The 17,247-nt window shown below is 45.2% G+C and overlaps 1 protein-coding gene across 2 annotated transcripts in view; it reads right to left on the bottom strand.

Moving 5' to 3' along the window:
• Positions 1 to 17,247, bottom strand: part of LOC138245978 (proton channel OTOP2-like) — a 60,249-nt gene that overhangs the window by 11,490 nt on the left and 31,512 nt on the right. For both annotated transcript variants that reach the window (XM_069200097.1, XM_069200099.1), the window contains exon 4: positions 13,089 to 13,147. In XM_069200097.1, coding sequence (XP_069056198.1) covers positions 13,089 to 13,147 — 59 coding nt within the window. The remainder of the gene's footprint in view (positions 1 to 13,088; positions 13,148 to 17,247) is intronic.

The following is a 17,247-nucleotide window of genomic DNA, read 5'->3' as shown; positions in this document are numbered from 1 at the left end:
GTGCTAAGGGGTGCAAGGAAAGTGGTGCTGCACTAGGTGCATCGCCACTTTCCTTGAATCTGCCCCTGAGTCAAATACCAGAGCCTCAGCTGCAAGACCAAGAATTTCAGCCTACCCAACTCTCTCACATAGAGAGGTCACCTTACGAGGGATTAGGAGGTGTTTCGCCACAGTAAGCAGGTCTTTTACTAGGTTACTAAATATTCAACTTTCTTTAATGGTCTCTTGTGATTTAGGTGTAGGGATTTGGATGTTAGGACAGAATAAAGTGGAAAATAAAGGGAAAGGAAACTCACTAAAGCACAAGCCCATGTACGTCTGATGGCTATTAGAGCCTAGTCCATGAATGAATGTCCTTGTGACAGGAATGGGAATTAAATCGGGTCACTATTCTAGATAACTAAATACAACTATTAGGGGTTAGTAACCAAGACAGAGAGCGGGAGAGAGAGAGATGGATTCTGAAGTTGCGCCCCCGCCTTAGCTGCTGATACAGGGCAGTTTTCAGCACTAGAATAGATCCCACAGGAAGTGGGCTGACAAGGCATTCTAAATAAGCGTTTCTCTTACTACTGTCTTGGTACTCGAAGCTCTGATTGACACACACACACACACACAATGGGGGTGATTCTTACCTTGGCGGGCGGGACCCCCGCCAGAACACCGCACCGCGGTCGTCAGACCGCTGAGGTGATTCTGGGTTTTCCACTGGGCTGGCGGGCGACCGCCAAAAGGCCGCCCGCCAGCCCAGTGGAAAACAACCTTCCCACGAGGACGCCGGCTCCGAATGGAGCCGGCGGAGTGGGAAGGTGCGACGGGTGCAGTTGCACCCGTCGCGGATTTCAGTGTCTGCTGAGCAGACACTGAAATTCTTTGTGGGGCCCTCTTACGGGGGCCCCACGACACCCCATACCGCCATCCTGTTCCTGGCGGCTCTGATGGCTGTATGGGGTGTCAGAATCCCCATGGCGGCACAGCGAGCTGCGCCGCCATTGAGGATTCTTTTGGGCAGCGGAAAACCGGCGGGAGACCGCCGGTTTTCCACTTCTGACCGCGGCCAAACCGCCGCGGTCAGAATGCCCTGCGGGGCACCGCCAGCCTGTTGGCGGTGCTCCCGCCAACCCTGGCCCCGGCGGTCAGAATGACCCCCAATGTGTATTAATTTGCCTGTTATTGCTGCCTGTCTACATGTTAGAGCCTTACTTGTTTCCATATACTCATTTCACCTACAAATGCCCACTCCCAGGAACAAGTGTATAAAGATGAGCTAAAGAACACTGACACAAGCATCGGATTGGAAGTTTAATAACAGGGCCTAGAAACGGCATGGTCGTGGCAGAAAGCGCAATGTAAACATTATGCCACCATTGTTCATTGTTTATATTACCCATTCGAAGGTAGCTGGGATATAACATATTTTCAAAGAAGGAAGAAGATGAGGGCATTGGGGTAACTGCACCTCTTTCTGCGCTTCATGAAGTTTAAGAGCAGCCAAAGAGGGGAAGATGGCAAGCAAAGTCAGGGTGCTACAGCAGGGTGCCATTAGTGCCCAGAGGGCAGGCATTAGTTCCACGCTGCTATTCACCCTCTTGTGTTATTTTTCTGTATTTTCCACTTTCATATTCTGTATTCATACCCCACTCTCTTCTCCTACTTCTGTCTCTCTCCCTGTATATCTCTCACAGTGTCTCTGTTACCCATCTGACGTTCATCTCTGCCTCTCACACAATCTGTCTGTTATATAACTCGTCTGCAGTCTGTTTCACTATTATACCTGCCTCTTTCTGTTTCTCTGCCTCTAAACTACGTGAGGTGGACATTTAGCAAGTGACGCCCTCGGCCACACACAATGTCATGTGTAGCATCACCTTCAAGCAGAACTTGCTTATTGTACTAGCCACCGGCTCACTGAATGCCGCCACGTGCATTCTTATTAGAGTAGAACGAAAACCACAAGTCCCTGGATTGAATAACACGTTAGAACTGGTTAACCGCTTATGATATTACCTGGGGCCCATCCGTGTTTGTGCACTAAACAATTCTGAACAGCGCCAGGCGTCCACCTACACATTTGATAAATAAATTAGAACACGAAGCTTGGTTTCTCTGATATAAATGTGTATATTTAAATGCACGTATTGTGACAAGCAGCAAAGCTGAGAGCTTTAACATACATGCAGCGATCTGGCCCACATAGCCAAATCAAACCTCATATTTTAAATATCCTTTATTATAGCAGTCTTAGAAAGGCACAGGGCAGAGGATTTTTTTTTATTTGGCTACTGCATTGAGGGGTAATTGGTTAAGGAAGGATATAAAATACTTATAGAAAACGTAAGACGCTGAGGTCGAGAGTATGTTAAGTTCACTGCCACTCCTCGTCATCTTTATTCCGCAGATCAGAGACAGTGAGACAATGCACTTTAAAAACTCTGCACAGGCATTTTCAAAAACTCAGCACACCACCTGAAGCTCTGCTGCTGATGCCCACTCCTGATTTCGAAGTTCTCTCACTGTGTTCCTGGGCTATGGAGGCTCAGAATATACTTCTCTCACTTTACTGCAAATTAAACAGCAGCCAAACAGAACATTTTAAACATTTGGAAAACTACATTTCCCATGATCATTATCCAAATCGTCATAGTCCAACCACCATTCAGAGAGCCCCATGCCCCATAAATGCACTGAACCCCATGTCTCTTCCTCTTTCTTTGCTGCTCAGCAGCCGGGCTGAGTACTTTTCACTTTATTTTATTATGGTGCTTATGTGGTTGTTATTAATGGTTTCGTGTGGGGAGACTTGTCCCCCATAACATGCACTGTCCAACTGTTCGTTTGGTCATTCACAGGCCATACGGCCGAAACGTCTATTCTACACATTCTGTTTTATTTTTTTTATTTATTTTTCATTTGGACCTGTGCAGGTATTCGGACTGACCAATCAGTTGCATATGGGAGCAGGAGACAGAAAGCGAGGACCCTGCTAATCGGCTTTAGCAAACAAGCGCAACACTCTTTCTATTTCTGAAGCGGGCATGCAAAGGCCGCCTGTGAACTCTGTTTGGGCTACTTATAATAGCAAGGAGATTTGGGCAAATGTTTCTAGTCGCTGGGGAGCCTTAGATGAGTTTTCCATGCAAAGAACTCCTGCTACTTCCTGTTGACACCCTGAGGCCCTATGATGGTCCAGGTTTGTAATAATGATTGAATAGGGTGCAACACTAGGAGAACAAGTCACTTCCTCTGCACCTCAACTGAGTATTCGCGTTCTTTGCCTGATTTGGGTGCATTACTGTGATTGATTTACTTGGTCACTTTGAGAAGTGATCTCTCATTTCAGGCATCAAGTCGCAGAATTGGTAGTGGTGAGTGTAGGAGGCTGGCCTGGCTTGTAGTGGGTACCAAGGGGTACTTACACTCTGTACCAGGTCCAGTTATCCCTTATTAGTGTAGAAGAGGTGTTTCTAGCAGCTTAGGCTGATAGAAGGTAGCTATAGCAGAGCAGCTTAGGCTGAACTAGGAGACATGCAAAGCTCCTACTATACCACTGGTGTCATATGCACAATATCATAAGAAAACACAATACACAGATATACTAAAAATAAAGGTACTTTATTTTTATGACAATATGCCAAAAGTATCTCAGTGAGTACCCTCAGTATGAGGATGCCAAATATACACAAGATATATGTACACAATACCAAAAATATGCAATAATAGCAAAAGGAAGTAATGCAAGCAATGTAAAGTTACAGTAGATTGCAATAGGAGCACATAGGTATAGGGGCAACACAAACCATATACTCCAAAAGTGGAATGCGAACCACAAATGGACCCCAAACCTATGTGAGCTTGTAGAGGGTCGCTGGGACTGTAAGAAAACAGTGAGGGTTAGAAAAATAGCCCACCCCAAGACCCTGAAAAGTAGGTGTAAAGTACACCTATATTCCCCAGAGAGCACAGAAGTCGTGATAGGGGAATTCTGCAAGGAAGACCAACACCAGCAATGCAACCAAAGTGGATTTCCGGAAGAGAGTACCTGTGGAACAAGGGGACCAAGTCCAAGAGTCGCGACAAAGTCGAGAGTGGGCAGATGCCCAGGAAATGCCAGCTGAGGGTGCAAAGAAGCTGCCACCGGATGGTAGAAGCTGTGGATTCTGTAAGAACGAAGAGGGCTAGAAACTTCCCCTTTGGAGGATGGATGTCCCACGTCATGAAGAAGCTTGCAGAGGTGTTCCCACGCAGAAAGACCGCAAACAAGCCTTTCTAGCTGCAAGGGTTGCAGTTAGGGTTTTTGGATGCTGCTGTGGCCCAGGATGGACCAGGATGTCGCCACTTAGATGAGGAGACAGAGGGGGCGCCCAGCAAGTCAGGGAGCCCTCACAGATGCAGGCAACACCTGCAGAAGTACCGGAAAAGACACTTGGAAGAGGAGTGAACCGGAGCTCACCCGAAGACACAAAAGGGAGTCCCACGACGCCGGAGGACAACTCAGAAGGTTGTGCACTGCAGGTTAGAGTGTCGGGGACCCAGGCTTGGCTGTGCACAAAGAAAATCCTGGAAGAGTGCACAGGAGCCGGAGCAGCTGCAAATCACGCGGTACCCAGCAATGCAGTCTAGCGTGGGGAGGCAAGGACTTACCTCCACCAAACTTGGACTGAAGAGTCACTGGACTGTGTTAGTCACTTGGACAGAGTTGCTGAGTTCCAGGGACCACGCTCGTCATGCTGAGAGGGGACCCAGAGGACCGGTGATGCAGTCTTTTGTTGCCTGCGGTTGCAGGGGGAGGATTCCGTCATCCCACAGGAGATTTCTTCAGAGCTCCTAGTGCAAGAAGGAGGCAGGCTACCCCCAGAGCATGCACCACCAGGAAACAGGCGAGAAAGCGGCAGGATCAGCGATACAAGGTTGCAGTAGTCGTCTTTGCTACTTTGTTGCGGTTTTGCAGGCGTCCTGAGCAGTCAGCAGTCAATCCTTTGGCAGAAGGTGAAGAGAGAGATGCAGAGGAACTCTGATGAGCTCTTGCATTCATTATCTAAAGAATTTTCCAAAGCAGAGACCCTAAATAGCCAGAAAAGGAGGTTTGGCTACCTAGTAAGGAGGATAGGCTAGCAACACAGGTAAGAGCCTATCAGAAAGAGTCTCTGACGTCACTTGTTGGCACTGGCCACTCAGAGCAGTCCAGTGTGCCAGCAACACCTCTGTTTCCAAGGTGGCAGAAGGCTGGAGCACACTGGAGGAGCTCTGGGCTCCTCCCCTGGGAGGTGCAGGTCAGGGGAGTGGTCACTCCCCTTTCCTTTGTCCAGTTTCGCGCCAGAGCAGGGCTGGGGGATCCCTGAACCGGTGTAGACTGACTTATGCAGAGATGGGTACCATTTGTGCCCATCAAAGCATTTCCAGAGGCTGGGGGAGGCTACTCCTCCCCAGCCCTGACACCTTTTTCCAAAGGGAGAGGGTGTAACACCCTCTCTCTGAGGAAGTCCTTTGTTCTGCCTTCCTGGGCCAGGCCTGGCTGGACCCCAGGAGGGCAGAAACCTGTCTGAGGGGTTGGCAGCAGCAGCAGCTGCAGTGAAACCCCGGGAAAGGCAGTTTGGCAGTACCCGGGTCTGTGCTAGAGACTCGGGGGATCATGGAATTGTCTCCCAAATGCCAGAATGGCATTGGGGTGATAATTCCATGATCTTAGACATGTTACATGGCCATGTTCGGAGTTACCATTGTGACGCTATACATAGGTAGTGACCTATGTATGGTGCACGCGTTACATGGTGTCCCCGCACTCACAAAGTCCGGGGAATTTGCCCTGAACGATGTGGGGGCACCTTGGCTAGTGCCAGGGTGCCCACACACTAAGTAACTTAGCACCCAACCTTCACCAGGTGAAGGTTAGACATATAGGTGACTTATAAGTTACTTAAGTGCAGTGGTAAATGGCTGTGAAATAACGTGGACGTTATTTCACTCAGGCTGCAGTGGCAGGCCTGTGTAAGAATTGTCAGAGCTCCCTATGGGTGGCAAAAGAAATGCTGCGGCCCTTAGGGATCTCCTGGAACCCCAATACCCTGGGTACCTCAGTACCATATACTAGGGAATTATAAGGGTGTTCCAGTATGCCAATGTGAATTGGTGAAATTGGTCACTAGCCTGTTAGTGACAATTTGTAGAGAGAGAGCATAACCACTGAGGTTCTGGTTAGCAGAGCCTCAGTGAGACAGTTAGGCATCACACAGGGAACACATACATATAGGCCACAAACTTATGAGCACTGGGGTCCTGGCTAGCAGGGTTCCAGTGACACATAACAAACATACTGAAAACATAGGGTTTTCACTATGAGCACTGGGCCCTGGCTAGCAGGATCCCAGTGAGACAGTGAAAACACCCTGACATATACTCACAAACAGGCCAAAAGTGGGGGTAACAAGGCTAGAAAGAGGCTACTTTCTCAAAGTGAGGTCTAGCTGGAAAGCACAGCCATGGTCTCCGGGTCTTCTGGAACTGTCCTGAGATTGTCCGCTGGAGCTTCCAGTGTTCCTGTGACTGTTGAAAGATCAGAGCAGGCTCACTCATCCTCTGATCCTGTCAGGCCAAATCCCCCTGATGCCAATGAGGGTTTCAGGGAATTTTGAGCTTTGTCAGGCCTTTTTCAATGAGCTGGCTTCTGTATCAGACAGTCTTTGTCGGCCATTACTCATTAAAGATATTTTTCAGCCTGGAGATGATGGAGTTGGTGTGATGAATGGGGTGTAGATCCCTTGGGGGAAGAATTGCATTTCTGGTAAATGTTCTTGCAACCCTAGCGGCAACTGGATCAGCGTCGACAATTTTAGCTCTGTCATTTCAGCTGGACAGAGCCAGCTGGAGGGTCGGCCAGTGGGCAAGAACTCCTTGTTGGGTAAGTTAATGAAGGGTATTTGCATGTGTAAATCTTGTACACCTAGGTATACGGTGCTTTGGAATGTGAATGTGGTTCTAGGATTTTTGGAGTAATGGCCAGATAATGACTGTTTATCCAGGCAAACAACATTCGGCCAATATAACAATGTTACTATGCCTTGTTTCATGTAGGAGAGTATCAGATTTGTGTCCACTGGACTTAACAGGTAGAGTGTTTTCTCCACAAGGAGTGTCTTTTACTATTATGCATACAAAAGCAATTTTAGTTCTGTTTCATATCCTGCTTTTCCTTCCAGTCCAAAGTTGAGTGTGGTCCATTGTTTGAAAGCTTATTGAAGTTGCACATGACATGTGAGACAAGAACCCAAATGGTAAGTTACTGATTGCTCTTCAAAGGCCTTTTAAGCCAGTAATTGCAGCTGCCTTTGGCTCATTGGGTGAAATGGCTGTTAGCTGAGGCTGGTATGGACATTTCACAATATGGTGCTCACTCTACTTGAGGAGATATGGCATCAAAAGCAAATGCATTAGGCTCCAGACTGGAAGGTATAAAGAGTGCAGCTGAATGGTCATCAGAATCTATGTTTTATATGTTTTATCATAAACCTTTTTATTGATGTTGCTTCTATTATAGTGGGGCAGCTTTGAACAAACATAATTGGAGCCTCCTGTTCGGACATAGAATACACATTTTTCTGGATATCGCATCAAGAATTTTCAATTCTATCAATGACACAGACATGAGGATTATCCCACCCTGGATAATGCTGTGACTGTTCTGCCATAATGTGTCATATATTACTACAAAGACGTTTTCATTGCCCTCTCTGATGTAAGATTGATCTTATGTAGGGGACAGTGGTTACAAAGCTATTTCTGTTTATTTCAGGACCAGAACAGAGGCAAGAGCGAACCTGGAGGGGAGAAGATTCCCCTAAAAGCCTTGCAGAGTTTCTTGGATTGGACACATCGTTTTGTTGGATACTAAAGGATCCTGGAACTGTTGCTGTTGATTTTGAATCAGTTTCTTTGGGATTGCATTGTTCATACTTCACATAAAGAAAGAGAAGGGACATGGAGTTTAGTGTGTTTATGGGGAATGGGGCTCTCTGACTTGTGGTTGGACTAACATGATCTGGATAATGATTATGGTAACACATGATCGGGATAATGATTATGGTAACACATGATCTGGATAATGAGTATGGTAAATGTATGTAGGAAAGTAGCCTCTTTCTTGCTTGGTTACCCCCACTTTTGGCCTGTTTGTCAGTATGTTTGACTGTGTCTACTGGGATTCTGCTAATCAGGACCCCAGTAGTTATGATCTTGCCCTTGCATTATGGTTGTTGCATACTGGTAACCCAGTATTTCACCCACACTTGGCATACTGGTGGCACCTAATAATTTCCTAGTATATGGTACTTAGGTACCCAGGGCATCTCTGTGGGCTGCAGCATATCTTTTGCCACCCATAGGGAGCCCATACAAAGGCTTCTGCAGGACTGCCATTGCTGTGTGCATGAAAAGGTGCATGCACCCTTTCACTGCCATATACACTGTGCCAGGTCACTTATAAGTCACCCCTATAGCAGTCCTTCTAGCCCTGAGGGCAGGGTGCAAAGTACCTATGTGTGAGGGCACCCCTGCACTAGCAGAGGTGCCCCCATGACGTCCAGAACCATTCTCCCGGAATTCATGATTGTGGGGATGCCATTTTATGCGTGTTCTGGACATAGGTCATTACCTATGTCCAGCTACATAATGGTAACTCCGAACATAGGCATGTTTGGTATCAAACATGTTGGAATCATACCCCAAGGCTTTTGCAAGCATTGGTTGTATGATTCCATTCACTCTGGGGGCTCTGTAGAGGGCCCCCAGTATTGTCACTACAGCCTTCTGAGGTATTCCAGGCAGCCCCAGCTGCTGCCACCTCACAATTAAGTTTCTGCCCTCCTGTTGCTTGAACAGCTCGAGCCCAGGAAGGCAGAACAAAGGATTTCCTTTTTGAGAGGGGTGTTACACCCTCTCCCTTTGGAAATAGGTGTTACAGGCTTCGGAGGGTTAGCCTCCCCAAGCCACTCGAAATGCTTTGAAGGGCTCATTAGGTGCCTTCCTTGCATAATCCAGTCTACACTGGTTCAGGGACCCCCAGTCCCTGCTCTGGCATGAAACTGGAGAAAGGAAAGGGGAGTGACTACTTCCCTGTCCATCACCATCCCAGGGGTGGTGCTCAGAGCTCCTCCGGAGGGCCCCTGGGTTTTGTCATCTTGGATTCCAAGTTGGCAGGGAACTCTGGGAGCATCTGAGTGGCCAGTACCAGCAGGTGACGTTAGAGCCCTCCTTTGATAGGTGCTTACCTATTTAGGTAGCCAATCCCCCTTTAAGGGCTATTTAGGGTCTCTCTCTTGGGTGGTTCTTCAGATTCGGATTGCAAAGCTCCAGCAGGAATCCTCTGAATCCTCCACTTCAACTTCTCACCAAAGAAACTGCATCTGGACCCTGCAGAAACTCTACAAACTGCAACAAAGAAGCCATGAAACCTTCTGCAACATTGTATATTCAGCTCCTGCCAGCAACTGCAACTGTTTCCCCGTGCATCCTCAGAGGACAGCCTGTCTTCAGCCTGCACCAGAAGAGCGAAGGAATCTCACTTGGGGTGAAGGAGTCACTCCCCTGCTTCAGCAGGCACCTACTGCAATGACGACCGGCTGCGTGGATCCCATCTCCTGCTGAGCTGCGTGGATCCTGCATCACGGGTGGTGGACTGAAGTGTTCCAGGTGGTCCTGACGTCCCACTGTCCAACTTTGGTGAAGGTAAGAGCTTGCCTCCTCACACAAGACAGTACCCTCATGCACTGTGTGTTTTGCAGTTGCTAGAGCTTGTTGACATCCTTCCACTAATTTCTTCGTGCATCTTGCAGCTCTGGTCCCCAGCACTCTATCCTGTGACGCACATCTTCCTAAGTGGTTTGTCGGCGGCGTGGAGCTTTTGTAGTAGTGCTGCCTGGGCCTCTTCCTGCACCTCCTTTGTCCCCGTGCTTTGGGAATCCTGTGTGCGATGCCTGGTCTTCTGTCAGCTCTCTGAGTTGCTGAGAGTCTCCTTTAACTCCCCCTCCTGGGTAGAGTCACCAGATTGCTCATGGTCCCGGGCAGCGCCATTTTCCGCTAACCGCCATGTTTGCATGTGCCAAGGCTTGTTGGTGGACTCCAGCGACGCAAACCAGATTGCAATCCTCCATCCAGCATGGGACATCATCTGCACCAACCAGGAACCCCAATATCTTCTTGGGTGCTGTACTGACTGTTCTTTTTCACCGGTGGTTCTTCTTTTGCACCTTCATCTAGGTTAGCAGGGGCTTCTGTTCTCCCTGTACTCTTCTGTGCTTCTTTGACTTGGTCCTCTTCTTCCACAGGTCTTCAGGTCTAGTAAACCACTGTTGGTGTCTTGCACTCTCTTCTGGTTCTTCCATAATCTTCTTCCTCGTGTTTCTGTGTGTTCTGGGAAAGTTACTGTGTTTTACTCCTGCTTTCCTGGGCACTGGGATGGGTTCTAGTACTTTCCGTTGGTGTTTTAAAGTACTCCCAGCGACCCTCTACACACTACACTTGCCTAGGTGGGAAACCAACATCAGCATTCCACTTTCTTAGTATATGGTTTGTGTTCCCCCAGGCCCATTTCTAACTATTGTGATTTTCACTAATTTTACTGTTTTCTAACTGTTTTATGCCTATTTCTGCATACTAGTATATATAAATTGTGTATTACTTACCTTCTAAGGGAGTATAGTTTTTGGTATTTGTGTCACCAAAATAAAGTACCTCTATTTTTGTACTGAGTGTTTTTTTCATGTGTGTGAGTACTGTGTGGCTACTGTGGTATTGCATGAGCTTTGCATGTCTCCTAGATAAGCCTTGGCTGCTCAGCTACAGCTACCTCTAGAAAGCCTGGCTTCCAGACACTGCCTACATTTCACTAAAAAGGGATAACTGGACCTGGTATAAGGTGTAAGTACCATAGGTACCCAGTACAAACCAGGCCTCCTACATTGGTGGCAACTGTGGGATAAGTACTTGCAATTGCCTTATCACTTTGTCACTGGTGCTTTCCACAAGAAAGAATACTCTATACCTAGAGCTATGCACATATACCTAGTACAGGGTATAGTCTCTTAATTTTATTTTCCAAGAGACTAGGGGTTAGGTAGGTTAGGTTTTCCTACACTACACTAACACATACATGTCATGTCTACTGCTGGGCCTAGCTCTGAGGTCTTGGGTACTCCCTGTGAGGACATGACCTTCAAGGAATTTGAAGGGGCTTTGCTCAGACAAAAACTAGATGTGGGGAAGAACCCTAAAAAGAATGTCCTTTTGAGCCTCCTTCAGGATGATCATGAGCATGCTGATAGCCATTCGAAGGAGGAGGTAGAGGGAGATTCTTACTCCTTAGAATCAGAAAATCATTTCCAAGGATCTTACACCTAGCAGACCCAGTAGTGTAGCTGGTAGTGGGAGGGGTAGTCACACAGGTATGGCTCACTTCACACCCACAAGTCAGGCCACTAGGGTCACAAAAGTTAGGGAAAGATCTGCCCATTCCCATATCACCTCAGTGTCTGAGGGATCCCATGGTACAACCTCAGGTGATGACTCCATAGATAGAGAGCTCAGGAAACTGAGACTGGACGAGGTCTGGCTGAGGCTGCAGCGGCAACAGCTAGCCATAGATAGAGAGGCCTTGCTGTGGAAAGGGAAAGGCAAGGGATGGGGTTAGTTCCTCATGGTGACAGCAGCAGCAGTTTCAGGAGTTATGGAGGGCACCATTGATTCTAGAAGCTTGCATAAAATTGTTCACCCATACAAGGTCGGGATGACATTTACAAGTGGTTTGCTGCACTTGAGAGGGTCGGCAAAGTTTAGAGGGTCCCTCAAAGGCAGTGGACAGCTATTCTGTGGTTGTCCTTTTCTGACAAGGGGATAGACTTCTCACTGTCAGAGAAGAAGACTCAGACAACTACAGTATTCTTAAAACTGCATTCTTAGATGGGAATGGTCTGACCACCGAACAATTTAGAATAAAGTTCAGGGAGACCAGAAAAGAGTCCTCACAAGATTGGATTGACTTTGTGGACTGTTCGGCCTCCTACAATGTCACTTTCTGAATTTTTAAAATCTTATGAATTGGCTGCTGCTTAATTTGCAGTAAAGTAAGAGAGGCATAATCCTGAACTCGGTGTCCTTAATAGAAGTGAAGATTCTTGACACAATAGCTACAAAATGTTTTATTGTACCCACCCTACTCCACAAGAGGTCATAGAAGGCCTCTCAACCCCACTTTATTCAGCAGGTTAGGCCGTGAGTAGTGCTTTTCATTTAGAAGAACGTGCATTGCCATGCTGACTATATTTATTTTACAAAACAGAGAGCATTTTTGTTGAAGTAAAAAGGGTTCATCAGCATCTTGTTTGCAGTCTGCACTTAGTTTGACTTTATCCCCCTGCCAGTGGTTGCAAGGGTAGTGCCAGGGGTCACAAGTGGCAAGCCCTGGGTCGCAGCTGCAAACCTTTATGACCCCTCAACGATGTCAATGCGAAAATCACAATCATTTTTAACAGTAGTTATTATATTGTTTTCAAATTTATGTTAAACATAATATTGTATAATTTTAAAATTAACAAGTATTGCCGGTAATTATTATATTGTGTAATATCATTGTTGTTATATAATGCTAATATGTATGGGAAATTTATGAAGCAGAGCATACACCTTGTTAGGGGCCTCTTATGGCCAGGATAAATTCTACTACTCGAACTACTTTTCTGAATTCCAAAGATTCCCTGTGCATCTCAGGAGAAAACAAGGGGAGAATTTCAAAGTGTGGCTGCCAGTACATAAAAAGCACTGCCTGCCGTGTTTGACTTCCTAGTTAAAGAAGCTGATGTAAGCAACACCGAAGGTCATTCTATATTTTAAGCATGTATTTGAGCCTCATTCACCCTAAACACCATATTCCTCGTGGGACTTACTACATTTAATGGCATTCAGGCACACTTTCCAAAAGGGTGTCCAGGACCCCAATGCATATCTGAATCACTTTGGCACCTCGTCAATGTATGAAGCTCTATACAAATTCTACAATATAATACAATGCAAGGAAACTCTGCTGAAATTATGTGGTAGCTCACCTGACTAAGTTGGTATGAAACTGTATGCACTTCTTGCAGGACACCCAGAGAAAGTATGTCTGTAAGCAAGAGGGAAAAGTGTAAATATTCTCAATGAGTGATTATTGCTTGTCTACTGCATATTGTACAAACTCAGTAACTTTTAGGCATCCATTCAAACTTTTGTGTGTGGCTTTATAGTTCATGAGAGCTGGCAGATAGCTAAACCATGTAACTCCACACGGCAGTTCAAGCTGTTGGCACTACTTGCTCTGAGCTCGTACTCATGTTCATTCAAACAATGGTATGGGATATACAAAAACCCAGATTATTGCTGGAAAGAAGCCTGATGGTGCTCAAGAGGCAAATGCCTACTGTTGCCATTTTTAAGTCTGGATTGACAGCTCAGCTACCACCGAAAGTAATGTGAACACCCTAAAAAAGAGCTTTTGGAAGAACTGCAGAGAGGGGCTTTTGCTCTGCCCACATGCTGGTAGGCAGGAGCGCATGTTTGGATTGGACAGAAGTTGTGTTTTTCTACAGAAGAAAGTGCTTCTTCTCCATAAGGCGGGGATTATTCTGTTTAATTATCCAGCTGCCTGAGCCAGACGCAGTACAGCTGCTAGAACTTTACCTTTCAATGCACACACATCACACTGTAATGCTGTTAACTTGTCTCAAATAGTAGATAGTTTACAGTGTTTGCTTTTTCCTGGCAGCAGCACTGATTCCCCACCAGGTCAATCATGAGGAATGTGTCACAGGCACAGCACCCTCCCATGACTAACTTTAGATTACAGTTTTGTTTTGAGAGAAGTATGGGATTCCCACGGCACCACTAACAACACTAATCTACATGGATTATTGACAGCGCAATTTTTACCGTAATTTATGTGATCCACCAAAAATAACTTTCAGGTTACTTCTGAGAAAGAACCATACGATCCACCCACATGTTTGTTCCCCTGAGTAAAGGATTTGATTGGCTGAATTTGTGTAAAAATTAAAGAAGACTGCTTTTATTGCTCTTTTTCGCTGATTATGGTGGGACGATAATGCTCATGGCTGTAGGCCTGATCTATTTATTATGAAATGCTATGGTAAAAGCACTAGGCATGAAGGGTGTGCATCCTTAATATCAGTTAGTCACAAACACATTTATTTGGCTTAAAATAGCAACAAAGGTCAATATAAACAAATTCACAGATAAAAAAAAAATCCTTAAAAAAGTTACATTTGACACATTTCGTTCATATTAATTATTTAAATATTTGTTTATGCGGACCTATCATTACATTGAATAAAATCATTAAAAACATTAACATCAAAGGGCACCTACAGTAATACAGACACTCCATCCCTCTGACTTGTGCTCTATGCACATCTTGTGTAGCTGAGCACTGCATAAAATACCCATAGATAGTCTAACTGTTGCAAAAAGACAAGTGCTTGTTTTCATTGTCTAATGTTTGCCTCGCAGATAAGAGTGACTAAAAATCATTACTGAAAAGGAGTGTAAAAAATTAAAAAACAACATAAAGTGCACAGTGCTTTGCATCGATACGTTTTCACAGGGACATCTGAGGAGTTGTGCAAAGAAACAGAATTCCTGTAATGGAAATGCACACAAAAAGTGGTCGGTGTTAAAGCATAATCGAGTATGGAGAAATCTGTGCTGAATATTAGTGATAAAAGTGAAATGCAGCTCAGGCACCGAAGACAAATTTAAAGACAGACAGAGGTGGCTAGAATGAAGCCTCTGTGTCTCCTCCATGCACATATTGTGGCGAAAATTAAGATATAAATTTCTGACCAGGCCCTTTGAGTTGTTTCCAATGCAGTCTTTCTTGGGGTGCAATTCAGGGACCCCTTATGTTGTGAATGTGTGTTTAATGTAGGTTACCCGTGGATTTGCGGGCCCGTGATCCAAGACCAAGCAATTGATAATTATTGATCTTGCAAACTCTAATTCAGGATTCCTCCAAATTCTCAGCCATAAAGATAAGAGACTTCATTTAATTATATATTCCAACCTCAAAGTGACTTTTAAGGGTGGATGTAAAGAGTGGTACAGAAAATAGCCTTAATCTATCTATCAACACGTACACCCCCCCAAACCACAGCTCCATTGGTCCCTATCTCAACACATGTACTCCCAAAAAATACAGACATTTACTTCTAAAAACTGCACTATCTCACTCACCAGTTTGTCGCCCAATCTAGATGCAAAGGGAAAAATAAAATCAGTAGACATTTGAAATAGGTTAGCCTTTAAATTGAGTAGGAAATTCCAAATAATAGTTGCATTAAAATGAACACCTAGGTAGGTAAGGTTTTGTACTTTAGCCACCTCAACCCTGGCAATGAGGAATTTCTCTGTTTGGTGTTCTTGAGTCCACATTTCATAACAAAAGATTTAGTTGATTTGGCCTTTAAACCTTGGTTGTTCCTGAAAGTACCAAAAGCATCTAAAAGAGTTTAAAGGCTATTCACCTTTCTTTTGATTAAGACCTCATCGTCGCGTATAAAAATACCTGGGAATGAGCGGTTACGCAATTGGGGCTTATCTTTTTCTGCCGCACACTGGACATTTTCTAGACCATTGATCTAAATGACAAATAGATAAGGAGCCATGACACATTACTGATAAACTCCTACAGTGGAGTTAATTTTAGAGTAGAGTTTGTCATAACACCGTAACGTATCTCAGCCGCAGTATGCCAAGGCAACTGGCATAGCAAGTCAATCTGTGCATTATGGATGCCCAGTCAACCTACAGTATCCCACAGTTTGGAGTGATGCACAAGTCCAATGCACAGTAGTGGTCCCAGAAGGCCATATGAATGCCTTGAGCATTAAGAGTATAACCCTACCCAAAATCCTAACAGTACTATCAAGTAAAGAAACTGGCTGGTAGCATTTTGGGAGGTCCTGCTACCCTTTTTGAAAACTGGGGCAATTGCCTCCCTCCAGGAAGGTGGTAATCGGCCTACAATTGCAGCTCTTAACATGTCCATGATCATGGGGGTCAAAATTCAGTGCTTTTTACAAATAAAAATCATAGGGACTGCTTCTCAGCGAGGTGTTTTTCCAGGGGGGGTCCGATTGATTGCATAAATTACGTCCTCAAAATCAATAGATTTGTTCATACAAATGTCAACGCCTATATCATAAACTACCTTTTCAATGTCTCCTGGCTCGATATCTGTAAAAAGTGGATCAAAGATCTTTCTAAAGTACTCTACCCAGGTTTGTCCTGTGATAAGGGTCTTGGCCTGCAGCCTTTTGTAAATTGTAAAAAAGGGAGAATTAACCACTTCATGCTGAGAAGTCTGTTCAGTTCCTGGTGGCTTAGTGGTCTTCCTAGGCTTTAGATCTAATCTAAGCTTTCCTGGTAGCTATTATGTCCTTTTAGGTCCATCTGGTGGTAGCTATTTCCACCTTAGATCGTGGGTATTTGTTCAGGGCTGATTAAGGTACTTGTGGGCAGAAGTGCAGACATGATTAAACCAGCCATGCAGCATTTTACTCCTTGAGGCTCTTTGGACAATTATTATAGAACTAATATAGAAGAGACAGAATAACACAATAATATAGATATAGAAGAAATGGAATGGCACAATGATTTAACAGCTTTGAGCAACCCAAGGTTCTACTCTTTCTTTAGAACTCAGTGCAATTGCATGCTGATTATCTTTTAATAGTTCACACATAAATTGTTCTTTGTAGACATCCTGACTCCTTTAGTCCATGTACATTTGATTTCTCCTCTTGCAGAGAAGGTTTTACACTTAACAAAATCATGATTTAAATACGTAGTGAGCAGATTGTGGCCACTGGTGCAACTGTCACCCACTTGAACTTAGCTAGTTGTGGCGTGAGATCCTGGTAGAGTAACATAAAATCAATATTGCTCCAATTACTAGATTCCATAAAAGTAGGGGGTAAGATCAAATGGCAGCTGATAGTCATAGGCAAACACAAAGTTAGGTGCTCCATGGATCAGGGAAATTTGTTGCACATGATGTGGGCATGCCCCTCCCTCACACCTAACTGGAATGAGATTCATAATTCCCTGACAGAACTTGTAGGGACCCAGCAATGGAACACGACGGAACACTGCCTCTTGTGCTTATAGCCACGTTCTAAGCAAAATAAAACTTGATCACGCTTTATCGAC

The sequence above is a fragment of the Pleurodeles waltl genome, chromosome 7 (genome assembly GCF_031143425.1).
Source record: "Pleurodeles waltl isolate 20211129_DDA chromosome 7, aPleWal1.hap1.20221129, whole genome shotgun sequence".
NCBI lineage: Eukaryota > Metazoa > Chordata > Amphibia > Caudata > Salamandridae > Pleurodeles > Pleurodeles waltl.
Note: the sequence above shows the minus strand (reverse complement) of the source record. Positions and strands in the feature narration are given on the sequence as shown.